Source organism: Apis laboriosa, unplaced genomic scaffold (assembly GCF_014066325.1).
Source record: "Apis laboriosa isolate Shangri-la unplaced genomic scaffold, ASM1406632v1 scaffold4_cov146, whole genome shotgun sequence".
NCBI lineage: Eukaryota > Metazoa > Arthropoda > Insecta > Hymenoptera > Apidae > Apis > Apis laboriosa.
The window spans coordinates 2,435,224-2,455,138 of record NW_025223501.1 but is presented as its reverse complement, the minus strand read 5'-3'; the positions used below and the strand labels follow the sequence as shown (position 1 = coordinate 2,455,138).

Here is a 19,915-nt window from a genome sequence, read left to right as displayed (position 1 = left end):
ATGTAAGTCTAATATGTGTAATACTTAAAAAATAATATAAAAGAAAATTATCAAAAGTTTAATATTATTTTTTATTAAAAAAAATATATTTTTTGAAATTGTAAATAAAAAAACTATTAAAAAAAAAACTAAATATGAATTCATAAATTTATCAAAGCTAGATTTGAATTTGACAAATTTTTGAAATGAGAGTTGCATAGATATAACATTGGGACTTAAAGGATTAAAAAAACAAATAATATAAATGTATCACGATATTATAAGATACAAGAAAACGGAATGATATTTGAATTATTAAAATTCGCTGGACAATCATATTCTTTATGGTAATTCGTTGGGTGCCCACTTTATTTCTACCATTTTACCAGTACGTGCGGATTCTTCGCAGGCAGATGCAACTTTAGATACAGCTAAAGTTTGTTTTGGCAAGACAGACGACTCATCTTTACCAAGCACTATATCAATGAAGTGATTCAATTCTGCTTGATAAGCATTTCTGAATCTACTGGGAAATGAATACCATATTGGTGGACTGTTTACTCCTTGGATACCATTATGACTGGTAACACAGTGTATTGGTTGTTCATTAACTGCAGATATCATACCCTTAGGACCAAATACTTCGAGACGTTGATCGTAACCATAAGGGCTATTTCGTGACAAATCGATTACTCCCAAAGTACCTGATGGGAAATGTAATGTTACTACTACTGTATCATAATCATTGATTGCTTTTATTTCTGGAATATGTGCATATGCTTGAGTGGCGACCTGCAAGCAAATATTTAAATGAAAACTGCATAGAACAAGAATGAAGAAGAAATATAATTTATTTAATTTGCTGAAAAATTATAATTAAAAAATTCTATGAATATTTTGATTTTTCAAATCAAAAATCATTATATTCTTTGAAAGAGAATAAATTAATATTTTTTATTTATAATAATATACAATAAGGTAAGGAAATAAAATTATATTAACTTTTTCAAATTTTGACTATTCCTTATATTATATAATAAAAATTTAATTATATACAATAAAAAATTTAAATCTAAATTCATAAGTTCTAATTGTAAGAATCAAATTAATTGAAGATTAATTATATTAATAAAAAAATATTTTTGACAATGTTTATATCTAGAATACTTCAGGAATAAACAATTAAAGCAATAATTAAGAGTATTGGAAGAATTATGAACATTATATATATATTTGGATAAAATCAATGGAATGAATAAATTTTTTGGTATTATTTTTTAATTTTAATTAAATTTTAAATTAATTATATCTTATATCTAAGTATTCTACTTTTATATTTATATATTTTATTTTTAATTAAAACTTTAATAATAATTAATTGCAATAATCAAAGATTCTCACCTTGACAGGATATTCTCCAAGAACCCAAGTAATAATATCAATATCATGGACCATACAATCATGGAATATTCCTCCAGATATTTTTAAATAGTCTATACTAGGAAGAGGAGAATCACGGGAGACTGTTTTAATAACATGAACATGTCCAACCTCTCCACTTCTGACTCTGTCTCTGACAGTAGAGTAACTAGGATCAAATCGCCTGTTGAAAGCACAAAACAGTGGTTTGCCGACTTTTTTGGCAGTTTCATAACATGTTAATGTGTTGGGACTGTTTTCGGCTATCGGTTTCTCGCAGAAAACCGCCTTTTTCGCTTCCAACGATTTTGTTACAATCGTCTCATGTGTGTACGTAGGCGAAGCAACAATAACTGCATCAATACTATGAAAAATAATTTTAATTATTGATTGAACTCTATATGTTTCTTTTTTATGCTTAATATATATAATAATATATTATTGTTAAAAAAAAAGGTAAATTATTTGTAGAAAAGTTTGTATCTATCATTTTTTTTTAAGAAAATTATTAAAAAAAATAGTACGGTAATCTATCTTGTGATACAAACAATTAAGCAATACTAAATAATTTTTTGGAAATTATTTTCTCTAATCTAATTTATTAAAATATATATCAACTATATTATTTAATCAAGATTTCTATTAGTGAATTAAAATTTTTTCTTAAAATTTTGAATTCAAATATTTTTACAAAAAAGAGACTAAATTACTTACTTAGGATCATTGAACACTTTGTTTGCTTCTTTACTACTCAGAAAAGTAACATCATCGAGTTGCCAATATCTTTTAAGTTTCGTCCAGTTAGATTCGACATCGTCTATGATGTAGAGCAGCTTAAGACGTGGATTATCTACAATGTTAGCTAAATGTATGGTACCGGCACGTCCAACACCAAATAGAGCAACTTTTATTCGAGGATGATGAACGGTTTTTAATTGTAGATGCTCTAAAAAACTAATAATATTGATTTAGTTTTCAGATATGAAAAAAATAATAAAAAATCAATCATTGATTCACAGAAATTATTCTAAAAAATTGTTCTATGTTATTTTGAAGAGAAAAATGGATCTCTGTGACTTCCAGCATTCACAAATATTTTAATAAATATTGAAGATCCCAAAAATTACTTACTCTTTATAAAGATAATCCTGAGCCGGTGGAAATTGTTTCATTTTATATGGTGAAATATCTTTAAAATTTGCAGTTGCCATAATTTCTTATATTTTGTATTATAAATGTATAATCAATTATTATATTAATTTGATTATATTACTCTTTAAATTCTTTGACCAAACTCTGTCTGAATAATGAACCTACTGTATATGTATATAAATGAACTGGTTAACAAAAGTGGGGAAAAATGATACGATTAAGTGTGATGACATGCGAGAGAAAAAATCTTTGCTTAGCGAAGATTTATATTTTAAACGATACAATCGCGAAGCAGATTTTTATGATTTTACACATAACAACACAGTTTGTTTATTAAAATAAGTTTTTTAGTGAAAAAGTGATAAGATTAATTTGACCGAAAAAAAATATGAAAAGAAGAAAACATTTAATTAAGATAAATTAATAAATCTAAGTAATAATTTAACTATAGTATCTGTTATAACTTATGATTTACTCATAAAATTTAAAAGTTAAACTTTATATTTGAATACTTTATTGAAATTGTTTAAATTCCTCTTATTATATTCTGAATATATGATATTTGATAGTCATATTCGTTTAATTTGTAATTATATTTATAATTATATAGGTCTAAGAATATAAAATTTGAAATTATAATTCATCAATTATTCTTAAATTAAGGAAAACATATTTAAAATGATTTAAGAGATTAAAGAGATCAATATACAAAATAATATCAATAGTATAATATATAAATAGGATCATATAACATGATCACTTCAAATAACTTATAAATCGATATATAAAATTTTGTATGTAAAATTAAGTATGAAAAATAAAAATATTTAAAGTTTTAACTATTAAATAATCTTATAAATATAATTTTTATAAAAGAAAGAAATAGATAATTTTCTATTGTATACAAATAATTTATTATTTATAGAATAACATAAATTTATTATTCATGTGAATATTTTAATATTTTGAATAATACATTGTAATATTTTGAATTATACAATTGTTAAGAATCAAATAAAATCAAATAGAAGAAATCCTGAAGTGAAAGTTGTCCTGCATAAAAATTATCTATGTATAAAAAAATTTGTAAAATTTTTGTAAATTTAGTATCATCTTTTCACACAATGTAAACATCTTTAATGTTATATTTATTTATCGACTTTTCAATTTCCATGTTTTATAAATTTTACTTCCAAAACGATAAAATTTTGGTTAATATTAATTCGGTTTCTTTTGATAACTTTATCGGTTTATATGATTAAAATTTTTAATTTTTGTAATTTGATGAAATTAAAATTGTTTATATTTTAAGAATAATATTCCTTAAAGATAGTTGTTTAATTTGCATAGAAATAAATTTTATTTATTTTCAAACATGAAAAAGATACATCAATCAAACACAAAAAAGTAATAAATAGATATAAAAAAGTAATAAATATTATTTTATTAATTTTTATCATATATACAAATTATTTACAATTTATCAATTCTTACAATGGAACTTTTTATGAATTTCATTTTTTTCCATCACCTCGTAACCTATCAGTTTTTATCTATATTCTTATTTATCTACCAATTCGCTATTAACAACATCTGTGTAAGTTTAAGAATTTTATGGCACAAGATTACTTCGATAATTAGTCAATTATAAGCATTTTATATAGTGCAAAATATTAATAAACATCTCAAATGAAATGTATTTTCTCAAACATTTATAAAATAAATATATAATATGCAATACATTCTTTTTTAAATATAAATTTAAAAGTCATTCAATCCTTTTTTACTTTTTGTGTCAGTTTATTCCAATATTATCGATTCAATATAAAATAAGATTATAATCAAAATATAAAATAAATAAATCTAATTTTGTATATTATAATATAATACTTTCATACCAAAAATTTTGTAAATAATTTATAGATCATTTAAATATTATATATATATATATTTTTTAAATAGGATAATATATTTCTTAACATATATATATTTATATATATATTTTAACATAATTGTTAAAAATATCACTAAAAATTATTTTTTTATTGTATAAAAATTATTTTAGAAAATATTTAATTATCATTTTATATAATTAGATGATCCATATTGTATATTCCTGAATTTTTTAGAATTAAAAATTATATATTAAAAATTTTTGAGAAAAAAATTATCAAAAAATGTTCAGAACTAAGTAAAATGAAAATTTTTATTGAAAAGATAAGTATATAAAAAATAAAAATATAAGATATCTTTACAAGTAATTGAAAAAACAATTCAAAATCCAAAAAAATAGTTACAATAAATAAGTATAGAAGTAAATGATAAGTAAGTTTTTATAAATAAATTTTATAAAGATCGAAATTTTGATAAAAAATTTTTATTTTATTTATGAAAAATATTGTTTTATACTTATTTTTTGCATATTTAATTTTTTAAGAATCAGCAACTTTAAAAAAGATAAAAAAATATAATATATGAAGATACAAATTTATATATATTATAATTATATATATATTAAATTTGCATTAAATGAAACAAGATGAAAATAGAGTGATACTGCTCTATTTTTGATATATCACAGTCTATTTTCATCTCATTTCATCTAATGTAAATTGCTTATAATTTAATAAATAAGACTTAGCAACATTTTTATATACAAGCTTTTATTGGCTTCTAAAAATATCTTACCCTATTTATGCCCTATTTTTGACATATAAAAATTGAATACAATAAATTCTATCAAAATTTTTAATCAATAGATTAGATAAAAAAAAAAGTTAAAGGAAGTTAAAAAAAAAAAATTAAAAAAAATTAAATATTGGAGTTCTCTCTTGAGCGCATAAATTTTACAGATCAAATATAGAGGAAAGCAAATAATAGGACAAAAATAAAATAAAAATTCTAATCAATTAGTACCATCTCTAGACCACCACAGATAAAACATGAATATAGATGAAAAGAATAAAAAATAGAAGAATGGAGATATTGTAAGAATTAACCATTTGTGCCATCTGTTGAATTTTAAAGACATTTTCAAAACTAAGATAAGATAATAGAATTAGGATTAATGTCATCTCAACTATTTTTAAAAAAATATTTCTGATATTCAATAGATGAAGTTTTCGAAGCAATGACGCCAGATCAAAAAGTTTCGTTTATTGTCGATAATAATATGGTAAAGAACTTGAACATTTTTCAAAAAGATGATGTTATTATATATTAAATACTAAAATTAATACTAAAATACTAAAATTAAAAATTAAAATTGCGAATTCTTCCAAGTTATATATATATGTATTTCTGATATCTGGTAATTTTTAATTGAAATTAATATTCTCAATTTGAATTGGTCTATGATATATAAATAATAATGATATTGCTTTTTTTGTTGATCCAAAATTTGACAATTATGTAAAGAATACTATATAATTTCTATTTTATTGACGAATAGAAAATTGATTTTAATTTTAAAATAATTCAATAGAGAAATATAAGAATAAGAATATATCTATATAATAAATAAATTAGAAATTATTTTATATATATAAATTAATATATTTACATATAATATTGAATATTACATATAATTACATATTAATATTTTAAATAAATTAAAAAAAATTTTTTATATAATCAAGAAACAATTATTACTAAGATGATTACATATAAGTGATTATAAAACAATAATATAATCATCAAAATTCTATTTGTTTATTTTGAATCTTTCAAAAGTTATTTTCGTAATAATTACTATAAAAATAATTTTTTCATTTTTTTATTTTTGTTTTTGGTTAACAAAGAAATTTATTGACCTTGGCCTAAGTAATGAAACAGAAATTATCATCGTGTCTTTATTGAAATATAAGTCAATTATATTGATCGCTTGAATTAATGTGTATGAAAGTTACTGTGTTCAAAATGATTCATATTTAATATAATTAAAATTTTTTAATGATAGTATATAATATAAAAAAATACTGCTAATATTACATAGATCTCGATTTCTCCTGTGAAGTGTGACGAAGGCCAAAACAGCTGTTCTGCTGTTGGATGGTTAATTTGACAGGGAAGTCGAAGGATAAAACGAATGTTTTATCTAGATTTAACCCTCTTAAATGATATCGCGAATATTCCGTGGCGAAAATGAAAATGTCGCAGTCAAGAGAAAACGGCAAATCGACACCCTGAAAATTTTTAACGACAAGTAAGTAAATTTTCGATTGTAACCTCTCTTCTTTAACCTTATTTGCATTAATCTATTTATTTATTTTCGTATATTTTTTTATACAAACATAAGATGCAACATTTTATGATTTTTATTTGAAAGATAAAGAAAAAATTTATTATATGGATTATTTAACATAAATCAAAATCTTCATTTACATTCTACGCGTCCATCATATGAGAAACTGTCATCATTATGATATACATCTAATTTAATTTTTAGGGTTTCTCTTTTGACCTAAAAATAAATATTTTATAATTTTCTATATTGTTCAATCAACTTTGATATTATATAATTTTTTCATATTTAAAAAATTATTAAACTATTATGTGTTATAGTGTAGTAGAATTAAGAGAAGATGTGGAATATCAAGTACAATTCAATGCTAGGGAAAGGAGAATGGCTATTATGGTTTCTTTGTCACCGGAGTTTCCGTTGGAAAAACCAGTGCTCAGGGTCTCTCCACCCATAAATCATCCTTGGTGTAATGAACATAGTGAAATCACAAGCGCACCAGGACTACTTAATGTAACATCTTTTATATTTATAATTTATTTATTTAGAATCATAAAGATCATTTGGTTTTACATATCAGTTTACAGTGCACAGTGATCTTGGTCGTGTTGTTCAAGCTATCATTAGAGAATTTAGTAAAAATCCTCCACAACTGTTAGAAGACATTTCTCCTGGATCTGTGAAATCTCATAGAGGTACACGTGTTTTTGAAATAAGTGCAATAATACAAAAGATATAATAAAAGAAATATATATTGTTTTTTTATAATATAAATTACAGATTCACAAGAAAGAAATTCTCCATCTTATTCCTTACAACAATATCCAGAAATTCCACCAACATCATACAATTCTTATTATACCACTCAATATCCACAGTATTCATCTGCTAGTGCAAATACTTGTATTTATAATTACAATCATACGAATTCGAGTACCGCGTATGTGACAGACAGTCATACAAAATTCGGTTCTCCATCGCAACATTCAGCATATATTGCGTGTTCGAGAAGTGGTACAGATGCATCAGGTTATAATTCAAATCAACCTGGAACATATTTGAATTCGCATTACGTGAACGCGAATTATCATCAACAATCATTGCCGAATCAAACGCAAACTAAGCTACGACAGAGTGTAGTGTTTCCAGAATTAAATAATTTAACTAACGAGGAATTGAGACAATTGAATGAAGATAATGATAAATTAGATGAATTCCTGGATAAACATTCCGATTTAAAAGACATTAACACCGCTATCGATGATGCAATAGATTGGGTCCAAAAAACTGCCGGTAAGATAATTTCCGATAAAGTGTTACAATATTATTTTGTAACACTTTTTGTTTTTTCGAAAATTTATTTTTTCCTTCTATTTTTCAGAGGCTAATATAGCCAAAGAACCCGAGCTTAAAGAATTGCAGTCTGACGTAGCAAATAAAATTCAGATCGTTACTGCACTAAAAACTAGATACGATCAACTAATACAACGATATAACAAATTATCTGAAGCATTTATTCCGGATCATATAAAAGAATGTTTGAGGAAAGCAGCAGATGAAAGTCATGAGGAAAGTGAACGAATTGCTGAGAATTTCTTAAATAGAAAAATAGATGTTGAACGTTTTCTTAGCACTTATATCGAATGTAGGAAGTTGGGTCAAGCAAGAAGAACTAAAGAGGAAAAATTAGCACATCAGTTAAATGAATTGAAACGAGCGGGTTATTAAAATCATGTATAATCTTATCTTTTTCTATGAATTGAACAAACTGTAAATAATGCCTAGTTCAATTAAACTGTGAATTTGAATAGCATTCGTGTTTATCAAGTATCTATGCGGTAAAAATACTCGCTGGCAGAGAACATTTTTATAACGTATTATTACGTTGCAAAGTTACGTCATTGCTTGTTATATTAAAATTAATTAGATTATGTGGCATTCTGGATGAAAAATTTAAGTTATATAATATGTACGAATTAATTGAAATTATCTATGGCAAGAAATTAATTAAATATATGTAAAAAAAATATTAAAAACCAAAGGCGCTGGTTCAAGCCGATAAACAACTATATATAATTTGAATTAATTTAAAATGTACTTATTTTTTCATACAGAAAGTGTTTTTTAAATGAATTTAAGTATATTGCTATTGCATTGTGACATACTACAATTGCAATTAATATCACTCTGACAGGAACTTTTTTTTACTATGTAAATAAATATGCGAGAATATGATTAAATCAATTTTTCAAAGTTTGCTATTTAGTGATGTTAATCTGATTACTTATCCTACGAATGTTCCTAATTGTAATATATTAATAATTAATAATTAATAATTGTATAGATACGCGAAGTCTGAAATGAGAAAATGTTTTTTTTTTAAACAGTGTGGCGTGTGTAATTTTTTAGGAAATGTTCATAATTATTATCTAAAAGCACAGCTAAATTCTGGTAAAAAAGAAACAAAGCTTTGCGTTGAACGATATAAATTAAAATGTAAATATATTTGTGTAGAAATCGTAAGTTGTAAATAACATAAAAAACAAGTTTTTAATAATAATAAAATAAAAAGGGACGTAACAATATGACCTGATTTACTAGTGATTGTTATATGGTATTTTCAAAATGATAAATACAAATGCAAGTTAACATTTTATTTCTATACAAACACTTACGATTACTAACTGTTTCACACTTATATTTTTTCTATATTAAAAAAATAACATCGATATGAGAATCTTATTTTTTCGAAATACATATTTCGTTCACATCGGCAGTTTTCACCAGGATTGGGCTTTATCGAAGTAAATTTTTATTTTATTTTTTATTTGTTATACGTTACTTTATTTTAAATAATATTATTTTAATAATAATGTATTTTAAAATTAAATTATTTCTTTATTTGTTATTTTATTTGATATCTGATAGATATTTGTTATTTGATTTTATGATGAAAATATAAAAATGTTTTTTTTGCTATGGATGCTTTTTTTATGTGGAATTTCTATTCCCCAAAGTCATTTTCTTCTTATCTAAATTCTACTCATATTTTTTTCTATTATTATTTAAAATAACAAATCATTTAAAAATAATTTATTTTTCAAATAAGATTTTACAATTTATTTGCAAACATTTTTATTTAAAATTCATTTTTTTTTATATTTTTTCATTATATTTTTTATTTTATTTAAATTATAATTATTTGTTCTTTTTTATTTTAAATAAAAAATGCCCAATCCTAATTTTCATATTAATATAATTTCTCATAGATTTTATATATATGAGAACAATTGAATATTTTTGTACAGTATTTTCTTTCATTTTTTATTATCTATAAGAATGCCCTATGATTCGACATACTGATTAAGGATCAACGAATGAAATCATAATATATCGAGTACCACTGGTAACTCGAAGACCTTCGTGATAATGAGTCAGTCGTCCAGGATGCATCAACATCCAGCCTGGTTTTGTATCCGTAACGGAACAGTTATAACGGATAAATCGACAACCTCCACCTTCATAATCTACTCCCACTCTATTTAGAGCAATATTGATAGTATAAGTTGAACTGTCATGATGTGGCTTCAATGACGGTTGCTCATCTGGTCGATATCTTACAACGAAATTCATGAGAGCACGAGGTGGCTGGAAATTTAAATTATCTATATATATATAATAATATTCATTTTTCACTAATACATTAGTCAAAACAGTGCAGACTAATTTTTTTCAATTTTTAATATTTAATTGTATAAAATATATTCTGTAACTGTTTTAACTAATGTTTAATATTTATATAAATTTGACATATATATAGCAATCTAATGTAATTTTATAAAAATCTGCGATGGACCCAAATACGAAGCCTATCACCAGGAAATGGTGCAATCAATTTGTAGAACAGTATTTTGTAATCTGAAATTTGTGCAACGGTGCAATTATTTATGAATCAAGATCGTGAAACTAATAATCTATTCCCATTTATTCATAATCCTGTTTTTATAATTCTTACACTAGTACTGTAGCCTATAAAGACGTGCTCTTGCAAAGGGCTGACATATTGGTCAAGAAAATTTAACCAAGATTCATGAAGACCGACTTGTTTCATATGAATATCTCTTGTCGGTACAGCTTCGTATCCACCTTCGATACGTGGGTCCTAGAAATAATTGAAATTCATTAAAAGATAAATATCTTACATCATGATAATATCCAGTGAACACGAGTTCCTGAAGAGGTCTAACGTATTCCTTTAAAAAATATAGCCATTGTGGTTCATTTTTTACTTGGTTCATATGAATATCACGGGTTGGTACATTTTCATAACCACCCGTTAATCTGGGATCCTATTAAAAAAATTATTTTATTATTGACTAGCAATAAAATAAATATTTACCCTGTGAATTATAAATAATATCTGAAAAATATAATTATTCTATTATATATAGTATGAAATATATCATAATTGTATAATATGAATAATAGTATAAGATTATTAGGATTCATAAATTATCATACATGATTTGATCCATCTGACCATTTTCCGAAATTTTCCATAACATCTATTAATTCTTTTGTAAACCTTTCGTTTACTATGGGAAACCAATACACGTCTGGACAAGGCTATAATGAAAATTCAATCGAATTAAATAATAACATGACTCATAAAGTTACTAAATATTCAAAATTTATGTAAAATTAATGCCTTTACTTGTAATGGAGTTTGATTCGAGTTAAAATTTTCTGAATAATTTTCATGGATGTATCTTCTTTCCCAATCTAATTTATTGTCAATAATTTGATATAAATCTGGATGGGTCACTGTGATGTCATAACTGTCTGGATTAACCAAATGTCCAAAATCAAGTCTATTACTGACATACATAAAAATGGATCGTTCTCTGTTAGCATAAGCAAAAGCCATATCCGTATCCAAATCGCCTTCTGAATAAGACGGACGAGTTTCTTTGTTGCTTATTAGCGTTGAATTAATTAAGTAACAATTACTAATAAATGGTACATTCCACAATCCCCTGAAATATCATAATGAACATCATTTTATTATTAGGTTTTTTAATTTAATTTAATTTAATTTAATTTAAAATAGATAATTATTGGTGATGAATTATTGATTTCAAATAAACTAATACAAATAATAATTGATTTAACAAATAATAAGCACATAGGTATTTGATCACTTTGCTATTCTCAGGATCTCAAGGCCAATGAAGCAAACGCAAAGTCATAGGAGGGATCAGTACATTTGTTTGTTATTCCCGCGAGACAATATTTTGTAAGGCAATCATTGTGATGTCGTGATTGGCCAATGAATACACTGGCAATGGGTTATGCATAATTATCCAATTGAGATTCATAACTCTGTCACCAATGACGACATGCCCATCGGGCATAGTTCATTCATATTTTAGGCTGTAGGGACAGGCGAAGCCCAAACATTCGGCTTGACCACTTGTCAAAAGTAGAGTTTCCGAGTAGTCGGTAAGCACTTGAACATTGTGTTTCTTTTATCACCAACAATTACTTTGTAGTGAAGTTCAATTGTTATAGCAAAGCAACTATTTCTATCTCATAATTATAAATGTATAATGCTTTGCAAAAGTTAATATTAAAACAAGTGTTATAATTCCAAGTTAGAGTTGCTTAAAAATTAAGATACACTTAAGTGTATCTCCATACTTCCTATGTAAAGTGTATGTACACTGTTTAGAAACATTTTTTCAAACAGATTGAGCATCTTTGTAATCGTAGAACAAATGAAGAGATATCAATTTTTGTGCCTATTCTTTTTTATCACATTGTTAGTAAGCACAGACGCAGCAAAAGGTGGTGGAGGTAGAGGAGGTGGCAGACGCAGTGGCGGAAGAGTTTACAAATCTCGAATGCCTATTCTGATTCCTCACAGAAATCCTGCCAGTGCTAATTACTACGAAAATAAAGATGTAAAAAGATATTTATCAATCATAGCGATATGAATACTACAAGTTACTTAATTTTAGGGGGCGAGAATAGTGAAAGCTTCACACTTTGAACTGGATTACATGTTAGGGAGGAAGATCACATTTTTCTGCATGGCTACTGGATTTCCAAGACCTGAGATCACCTGGTTGAAAGATGGAATTGAATTGTATCATCATAAATTTTTCCAGGTACTTTTACTATTAAAAATAGAAATTTTTATATAAGCGAAATTTAGAAAATTGCAATATGTATACTTTATAGGTGCATGAATGGCCTGTTGGTAATGACACATTAAAATCAAAGATGGAAATTGATCCTGCTACGCAAAAAGATGCAGGGTATTACGAATGTCAAGCGGATAATCAGTATGCGGTTGATCGTCGTGGCTTTAGAACGGATTATGTTATGATTTCTTATTAAAAAAAAAAGTACTTTTTTTATAATTGCAACACTTATGTCAAACAATATAATTTATTAACTTAATAGCACAAGATTTAGTTATAGATACTAAATTTGTTTTTAAAAAATTTTTTTAAATATTTTCTTTCTCTCACTCATATAGTATTTTCGTAGTATTAGATTGAAAATTTTTATAATATCAAAAACAAGTTTTATTTAAGAAAAAAAATAATAAAAGAAAAGATACGATATATTTCGTTATTTTCTTTAATGCATTAATGCTATCAATTGTTAAGTATTTCAACGCATTAAAGCACATTTGGAAATTTAAAGTTCCCCCAGCTCTTATTCATTAAATCACAATTGACTCTTATAAGGGTGGTAAGTATATCTATAGTACTAACTATAAAGTATATTGAAAACAGCATTACAAATTTATATAATAAATTATCATTCTATTCATGAATTAAATATAATATAAAGTTATTACAATAACTTTCTTATATATTTCATTTTTTTTTTTTTTTTATATGAATCATGTTTGTTAGCCAGTATCATGTAAAATTTATCAATCGATTTAAAATTTAGTGACCGAGTTGCAATAGATGTTCAAGAAATGACCAGTATATATATATATATATATATATATATAATACATGTAGTTTAGCAGGATCTGCCTATACATCTGTAATAGATAGGAGAGAACACTAGGGGAGCAATGAGTAGGTGACTGTTAGTTACATCGGAGTTCTGTATCATACGTTGTCTGTACTCGGTGAATATCTGCGACATATTATAATATAATATTATATTATAATATAAACTTTTCTATTTTCTCCAATTTAAACATAGATTTGGCTATCCATTTTTGGTTATTTTTCTCAAACTATCATGCCACGTTCTACAGTGATATTATTTTTGTTAATCGTACTACTGCTAAATAGTCAGGAAATTCTTGGACGAAGAGGACGAGGCAGAGGAAAAACCAGATCGCGTGTCCAAATAGGATTACCTATCACTGGAAAATATCGTGATCCAGAAAGTGATCAATATTATAACAATCATAATGTATGTATTTATAAATTTATAGATAAAATATAATCATACTTTAATTACTTCATTGTTTTTCAAAAATATTTAATTAGGGTGCAAAAATATTGTTGGCATCACACTTTGATTTGGAGTACGTTTTAGGACACAAAATTGTTTTTCTTTGCGTCGCACGTGGAAACCCACGACCACATATTACATGGTTCAAGGATGGTGCTGAGATTTATACTCATCTTTATTTGCATGTTGGTATAGATAATATTAATTACGATAATTTAATATGAAACTATATAACGACAAAAATTTATGATATAAAGGTGCATGAATGGCAAGTTGGAGAAGATAAAGTAAAATCAAAATTGGAAATAGATCCTGCAACTCAAATGGATGCTGGAGTTTACGAATGTACAGCTGATAATATGTATAGTATCGATCGAAGATCCTTCAAGACTGACTTTTCTATTGCTTTTGATTAAATTTAAATTTTTTAAAGTAGTTTAATATAATTATAGATAAAGTCTAAAATTATTATCTTTAAGATACTATCTAAAATAATTAGTCATAAAAAAACAAGAAATAATTTTCAAAATATAGTTCCTAGTTTCTAATTCTCGAAATGTATATGTATATACATTTTGAGTTAAATAATAAATATTATTTATTGCATTAAAGGAACAGGTTATAATATTTTTAATATTTACCTGCGTTCATTTTTCACGATATCCATATAATCGAAACTTCGAGCATAGAATCCATCGTCCATTATAGCACCCCAAAAATTACTCCACATTTTATATGGTCTAACCAATAATGGTGCAATTATTTCTCGTTGCTGTTCTACTAGAAGTTTCAAAGTATATTTGTTATCTAAATGAGAAATAGAATCAATAGAGAAATATCCAGAACATTCTTTTAATAAACAATAATCCCTAAAAAATAATATTTATTTTAAAATATAAAGTTTAATATAAAATAATTTACTTAAATACGTTTTTAATACATACATAGCTAAGTTTCTTGCATCAACTTCATTCATAGCATCGTTCACAGAAACTAGTTTACTAGTATTATATTCATATCCAACATTTTTCATAAAACTATTGATTATATCTTGGTGATATTCCACATTGTTATGAACGAATAAATGTAGTTTCGATTTTGGATAATCTTGTTGATATATTGTAGCTAAAAATTCGTTTAAGAAAGGAGTCGGTCGTTCGATAAATATAGCGATTAATATAATCGGATATGATTCTGGTATCGTTTTATTTAATTCTATTGTTCCTTCCCAGCACATTATACATCCTTCTTCAGGGCTCCATGCATGAGCCAAATAATTTCCCAAAGAATTCAATGATTCTTTGCTATAACCATTTCCATGAAGTATTAATGGTTCTGTGTTATAAACCGTGTTCAAAAGGGAAGCTTTTCCATTCTCAAATTTTAATTTTACATCACCTGTGCAAAAATAAATTTATAAATTTCATTATTTTTATTCTATTTTCTTTATTTACTTACCTACGGCAAGATAAAGATTTTGAAATATTACAGATTTATGATCCAATTTAATTTTATGATGTTCTCTTAATTTTTCGTCAAGATATGCCAGAGTATAAAATAATTGATCATCATCTTTGTTTTTTATCGGTGCATATGTTAAAATCGCATAAATATCTGAAGCGTATCCTATAAAGCCTCCAGAATTTAAAAAACGTTTTCCTCGTATTACAGAAGGATATTTAGAAGCTAATGATCTATCCGGCCAACAAGCTCCTTCTGCAGAAAATAAAATTCTAGCATTCATGTTCTTGAATTTATCGATGATTTCGGTTAAATCACTTAAAAATATTACATCATAACTGAAACATAAAGACTATTATTAAAATATGAATTAAAAATGAAACAGATTAAAAACCAATGTGCTAAAAACCTGTCCGTAAATATAATTATCCTATCATCATCATTTTGATATTCTTCAAGAGCCTTCTTTAAAAGATTAACTTTGTATCCTCCTCCTACACTGGTTTTTACATGATCACCGCCTAGCCAAGGTGTTCCCATACCAAGAACTCTTAAGTTATCGCGAAATCCATAAACATCGATTGATCTAAGATATCTTTTATAGCCATCGGTTTCTTTCGTAGCGACAGTGAATACGAGCACATCTGCAATTTAAATGATATTTATAATATTCTAAAATAAATGAAAAAAAAATTGATATAATAAACAATTATTTCATAATTTCAGGAAATTTAAATTTAAATACACAATAATAATTCGTAAATATAAATAATTCAAATCAATCATTTCTTCGCAAAAACGAGATTGAACAAAGATTTTCATGACATATAATTTTAAAAAATGTAAGATATTTAAACATATAATAATTCTATGTTACAACAATTGATCAATAAAACAATAAATAAAATGATGAAAAATAATAAATAAATTTTTAAAGTTCAATAATAAATGTTTTACTTAAATAAATTTTGTAAAATTAAGAAAAATTGTATTTTTTCGTTTCTTCTTTTTATAGCATTCTTGACTCTCTTAGAAGTCAAAGAGTTTATCTATTTCTGGAGAAATAATATCAACATATGAACTCAGTTCATTGAACGAGTAGTAACTAAACGATTCTCATAAGTGCTACATTTTCTACGTGACATCATGATTCGAATATAATATAGCTTGCATCGTGTTAAAAGTCACGTCATCTCTCAAGAAAACTATTGATAAAATGAATTTCTTCAATTATTAAAAAGATTACAAATTGTAAAATCTAACATTTCTAGTTAAAAATAAAAAATTGAAAAAATTAATTTTATTTTTATAAAAAAAAAAATTTACTTCATTTTTTATATATACATTTTTTATATACACTTTTTATATATTTATTTAATTATAATTAAACTATTGATAAGCAAAAATAAATGCGTAATATTTTTTTTATTTGTAAAATTGTTGAAGAGATTTCTCAAATAAAATTTTGTTGATAATATTAATTAATCGTATTATTTTTTTTAATAAGTTAATTTAAAAAAATAGTTAAAAAAAATACATGAAAAGAAAAAAATGTCATAACGAGAAAAGATTCAGAAAAAAAGATATCTTCACAATGTCATATGCCCATGTAACCGGAAATGGAAGATAACAATATCGTGTACGATCTAATTACTTTAAAAAAAAAAAACGTTTCTTTTATTTATTCAAATATAACTGTAAATATAACTGTAAAATATATTTTTTTTATAATAATTAATTTTTATAATTAATTATTTTAAACATATATATGCAATTAATTTTTAAAATATTATTTGAAAAATACTAAAATACTTTTTTGCTACAGTTATATCATTGTAAGAAGTGTCAAGTTGCTCCATAAAGATTCAAGGATGCATATTACTCTATATATGAGTCTTGATATGATTTGTGTTCTTTCTTTAATGTTCCAATTATATATTTTTCTAATTATATATTAATTAAATATACATATTTATAAGTAAATATGTATTAATTATGTACTTAATTCCTTAAAAAATTTATATTATAGATTGGTTTTCGTTATTTCTTAATATTAATAAATATTTATTAGTACTTTTATAATATGTTTATATATTCTATAAATAACTTATTCTTTAATAATTTTTTTATTCTTTTTATAATGTATATTAATTCAATAAATCTAATAATATATCAGCAAGAAAGTATAGATAATAAATAATTTTCTTTTTTAAAGTAAACTTACGTCAAAGATAGAAATATTACAATCTCGTACATAAATAAATAAAAAAAGTTAAATTGTCTTTAGTTCACAATCACTTGATAAATAAAATAAATGAAATCTAGATTTCACTAATGTAAAAAATAAATTATTTTAAAATAATCGATTAAAAAACTCAATTTATAAGATCTTATACGGTTTTTAGGGTCAATGTACCAAAAACTTTCCCTTTTAAAAGATTATAAAAGAAGCAATAAATAAGATTATTACAAGATTTCATCTTTGTAAAACTTAATATTAGTACCACGAACATAATTTTTCAAAAATTTTTGTGTTAAATAAAATAAAACAGTATTTAAAAAAATGGATTAATTATTTTACTATTTTAAGTATTAAAATTTTAAAAATATTTTCTTTTAAAACATATCATGATTAATTTTGTATAATTTAAATGATTTTTTTTATATAAAATTAATATGTATAATTTAGAAAATGTATAATTTAAAAAAAAATAAAAATAAAAATAATAAAATAGACTAAAAAAAAATTTTGCTTTCCTGTTTATATTTTCTACTTATCGAACTGATTGATCATACAATATAATAAAAGTTAATAATTAATAATATTAAAATAAACATTAATAATTGTTTTAATTTATCTTCTCTATTATCTATTAAAAATTAATTTGAATGAATTTTTCATAAACATTAACTCAATTATAAAACAAATAAATATTTCTTTTTTAATCGTAAAGTTAAGAGAGCTACAATGAACTATTACCGTCTTTGTCTATTGATGGCGGAATCTCGCTAACCACGTGGTAGGCTAGAAACAGATTCCAAAAAAGATAGCATCCAACATTCTTTGCACGCATTTTAGACTGAAAAATACCGCGAACGCACAGAAGAACGTATCAAATGCACTGTTCTGACTAAGCTACTTCCGAAGGACAGAAAGCAAGTTCGTAACTACTCCCACACTTTTTGAACGAAAGTTACTACCTTTGACAATTACGTTCGGCACCTGTCTTTCATTTACTGTCTTTCATTTTGAGTAAACATAAAATGATTTTTGTGGGTATTTTCGATTAATAATAAACCAATAATAATTTAAATATGAATAACTACTCTGTGTTTTAATTAATTTAATAAAGTTGAAAGTGATAAAAACCATAGTATCGAATTTTAGTATATGTTGTGTCATTCCCATTTTATTATAGATTTAGAATAAAAAATTGATTTTATTGTACCTTTAAAATATTTGAAATATTAGACAAAAGATAACAATATTTTATATCTTTATATGTTATTAATTACGAAACACTATAAATACTTCATGTATGTAGTATATATAAAATAATTATCGACTAAATAAATGTGCACTGTCGATAATATTTTGAAGATGTCACTTTACAATGTACCAACTTAATAAAATTTTAAATTTTAAAGTTGGTAATCCTTTATGAATTCTTTGAATATATCAAAAATAATTTCTTTTTTAACTTTTTAAACTTAAACAAATAAAACATAAAAGAAATATATTATGAATAATTTTATAATTATTTTGTAATATATTATTTTACAATTATTTTATAGTATTGTAATATTACTTACCCTTTATATTGCTATCACAAAAATCTTTCGTTTTATAACGTTTAATAATAATTTGTCCAAATATATTCGTTATATCTTCATTACATGTTTCACTTTCATTACCATCTCGAAATGAACTGAAATAAAATTCTTTGGCTAATATATTAACACTTATATAATTTAATATTAATACATTAAGTAATATAATATTTCTTTTTTTATATATCATGATTCTGATACATAAGTTTATAATCAATAAAATGTAAATTTTTTTATATTAAATTTAATTTTGTATTAAACAAAAATTAATTTTGTTTAAATTTTTTGTATGTATTAAAAAATTAAAAGAATTATTAAATAAATATTTTTTTATGATACATT

The 19,915-nt window shown here is 24.2% G+C and overlaps 4 protein-coding genes across 8 annotated transcripts; 2 read left to right on the top strand and 2 right to left on the bottom strand.

The window, feature by feature from the left end:
• Positions 1 to 65: 65 nt before the first annotated feature.
• LOC122717193 (myo-inositol 2-dehydrogenase-like) lies at positions 66 to 2,989 on the bottom strand. The gene is made up of 4 exons (XM_043941025.1): positions 2,530 to 2,989; positions 2,113 to 2,352; positions 1,381 to 1,762; positions 66 to 771 (listed from the first exon to the last, which is right to left on the bottom strand). The coding sequence occupies exons 1-4, from the start codon at positions 2,607 to 2,609 to the stop codon at positions 322 to 324; spliced, it is 1,152 nt and encodes a 383-aa protein (XP_043796960.1). The 5' UTR covers positions 2,610 to 2,989; the 3' UTR covers positions 66 to 321.
• Positions 2,990 to 5,674: 2,685 nt separating this feature from the next.
• LOC122717032 (vacuolar protein sorting-associated protein 37A-like) lies at positions 5,675 to 9,519 on the top strand. 4 transcript variants are annotated; one of them, XM_043940703.1, is made up of 6 exons: positions 5,675 to 5,725; positions 6,545 to 6,754; positions 7,114 to 7,303; positions 7,371 to 7,485; positions 7,571 to 8,083; positions 8,172 to 9,519. In XM_043940703.1, the coding sequence occupies exons 2-6, from the start codon at positions 6,666 to 6,668 to the stop codon at positions 8,516 to 8,518; spliced, it is 1,254 nt and encodes a 417-aa protein (XP_043796638.1). In that variant the 5' UTR covers positions 5,675 to 5,725; positions 6,545 to 6,665; the 3' UTR covers positions 8,519 to 9,519. The 4 variants fall into 4 exon arrangements, with proteins under 4 accessions (XP_043796638.1, XP_043796640.1, XP_043796639.1 ...); XM_043940705.1 differs by having other exon boundaries at positions 5,691 to 5,725; positions 6,566 to 6,754; XM_043940704.1 differs by lacking the exon at positions 5,675 to 5,725 and adding an exon at positions 5,841 to 5,860.
• A 483-nt stretch (positions 9,520 to 10,002) lies between these two features.
• LOC122717335 (multifunctional procollagen lysine hydroxylase and glycosyltransferase LH3) lies at positions 10,003 to 19,329 on the bottom strand. 2 transcript variants are annotated; one of them, XM_043941317.1, is made up of 9 exons: positions 19,192 to 19,329; positions 16,152 to 16,386; positions 15,740 to 16,080; positions 15,226 to 15,679; positions 14,923 to 15,150; positions 11,505 to 11,826; positions 11,312 to 11,416; positions 10,993 to 11,139; positions 10,003 to 10,438 (listed from the first exon to the last, which is right to left on the bottom strand). In XM_043941317.1, the coding sequence occupies exons 2-9, from the start codon at positions 16,280 to 16,282 to the stop codon at positions 10,154 to 10,156; spliced, it is 2,013 nt and encodes a 670-aa protein (XP_043797252.1). In that variant the 5' UTR covers positions 16,283 to 16,386; positions 19,192 to 19,329; the 3' UTR covers positions 10,003 to 10,153. The 2 variants fall into 2 exon arrangements, with proteins under 2 accessions (XP_043797252.1, XP_043797251.1); XM_043941316.1 differs by lacking the exon at positions 19,192 to 19,329 and adding an exon at positions 18,723 to 19,060.
• Positions 12,493 to 14,897, top strand: LOC122717337 (immunoglobulin domain-containing protein oig-4-like). Its single transcript, XM_043941319.1, has 5 exons — positions 12,493 to 12,753; positions 12,811 to 12,962; positions 14,059 to 14,239; positions 14,317 to 14,466; positions 14,539 to 14,897. The coding sequence occupies exons 1-5, from the start codon at positions 12,568 to 12,570 to the stop codon at positions 14,695 to 14,697; spliced, it is 828 nt and encodes a 275-aa protein (XP_043797254.1). The 5' UTR covers positions 12,493 to 12,567; the 3' UTR covers positions 14,698 to 14,897.
• Positions 19,330 to 19,915: the final 586 nt, after the last annotated feature.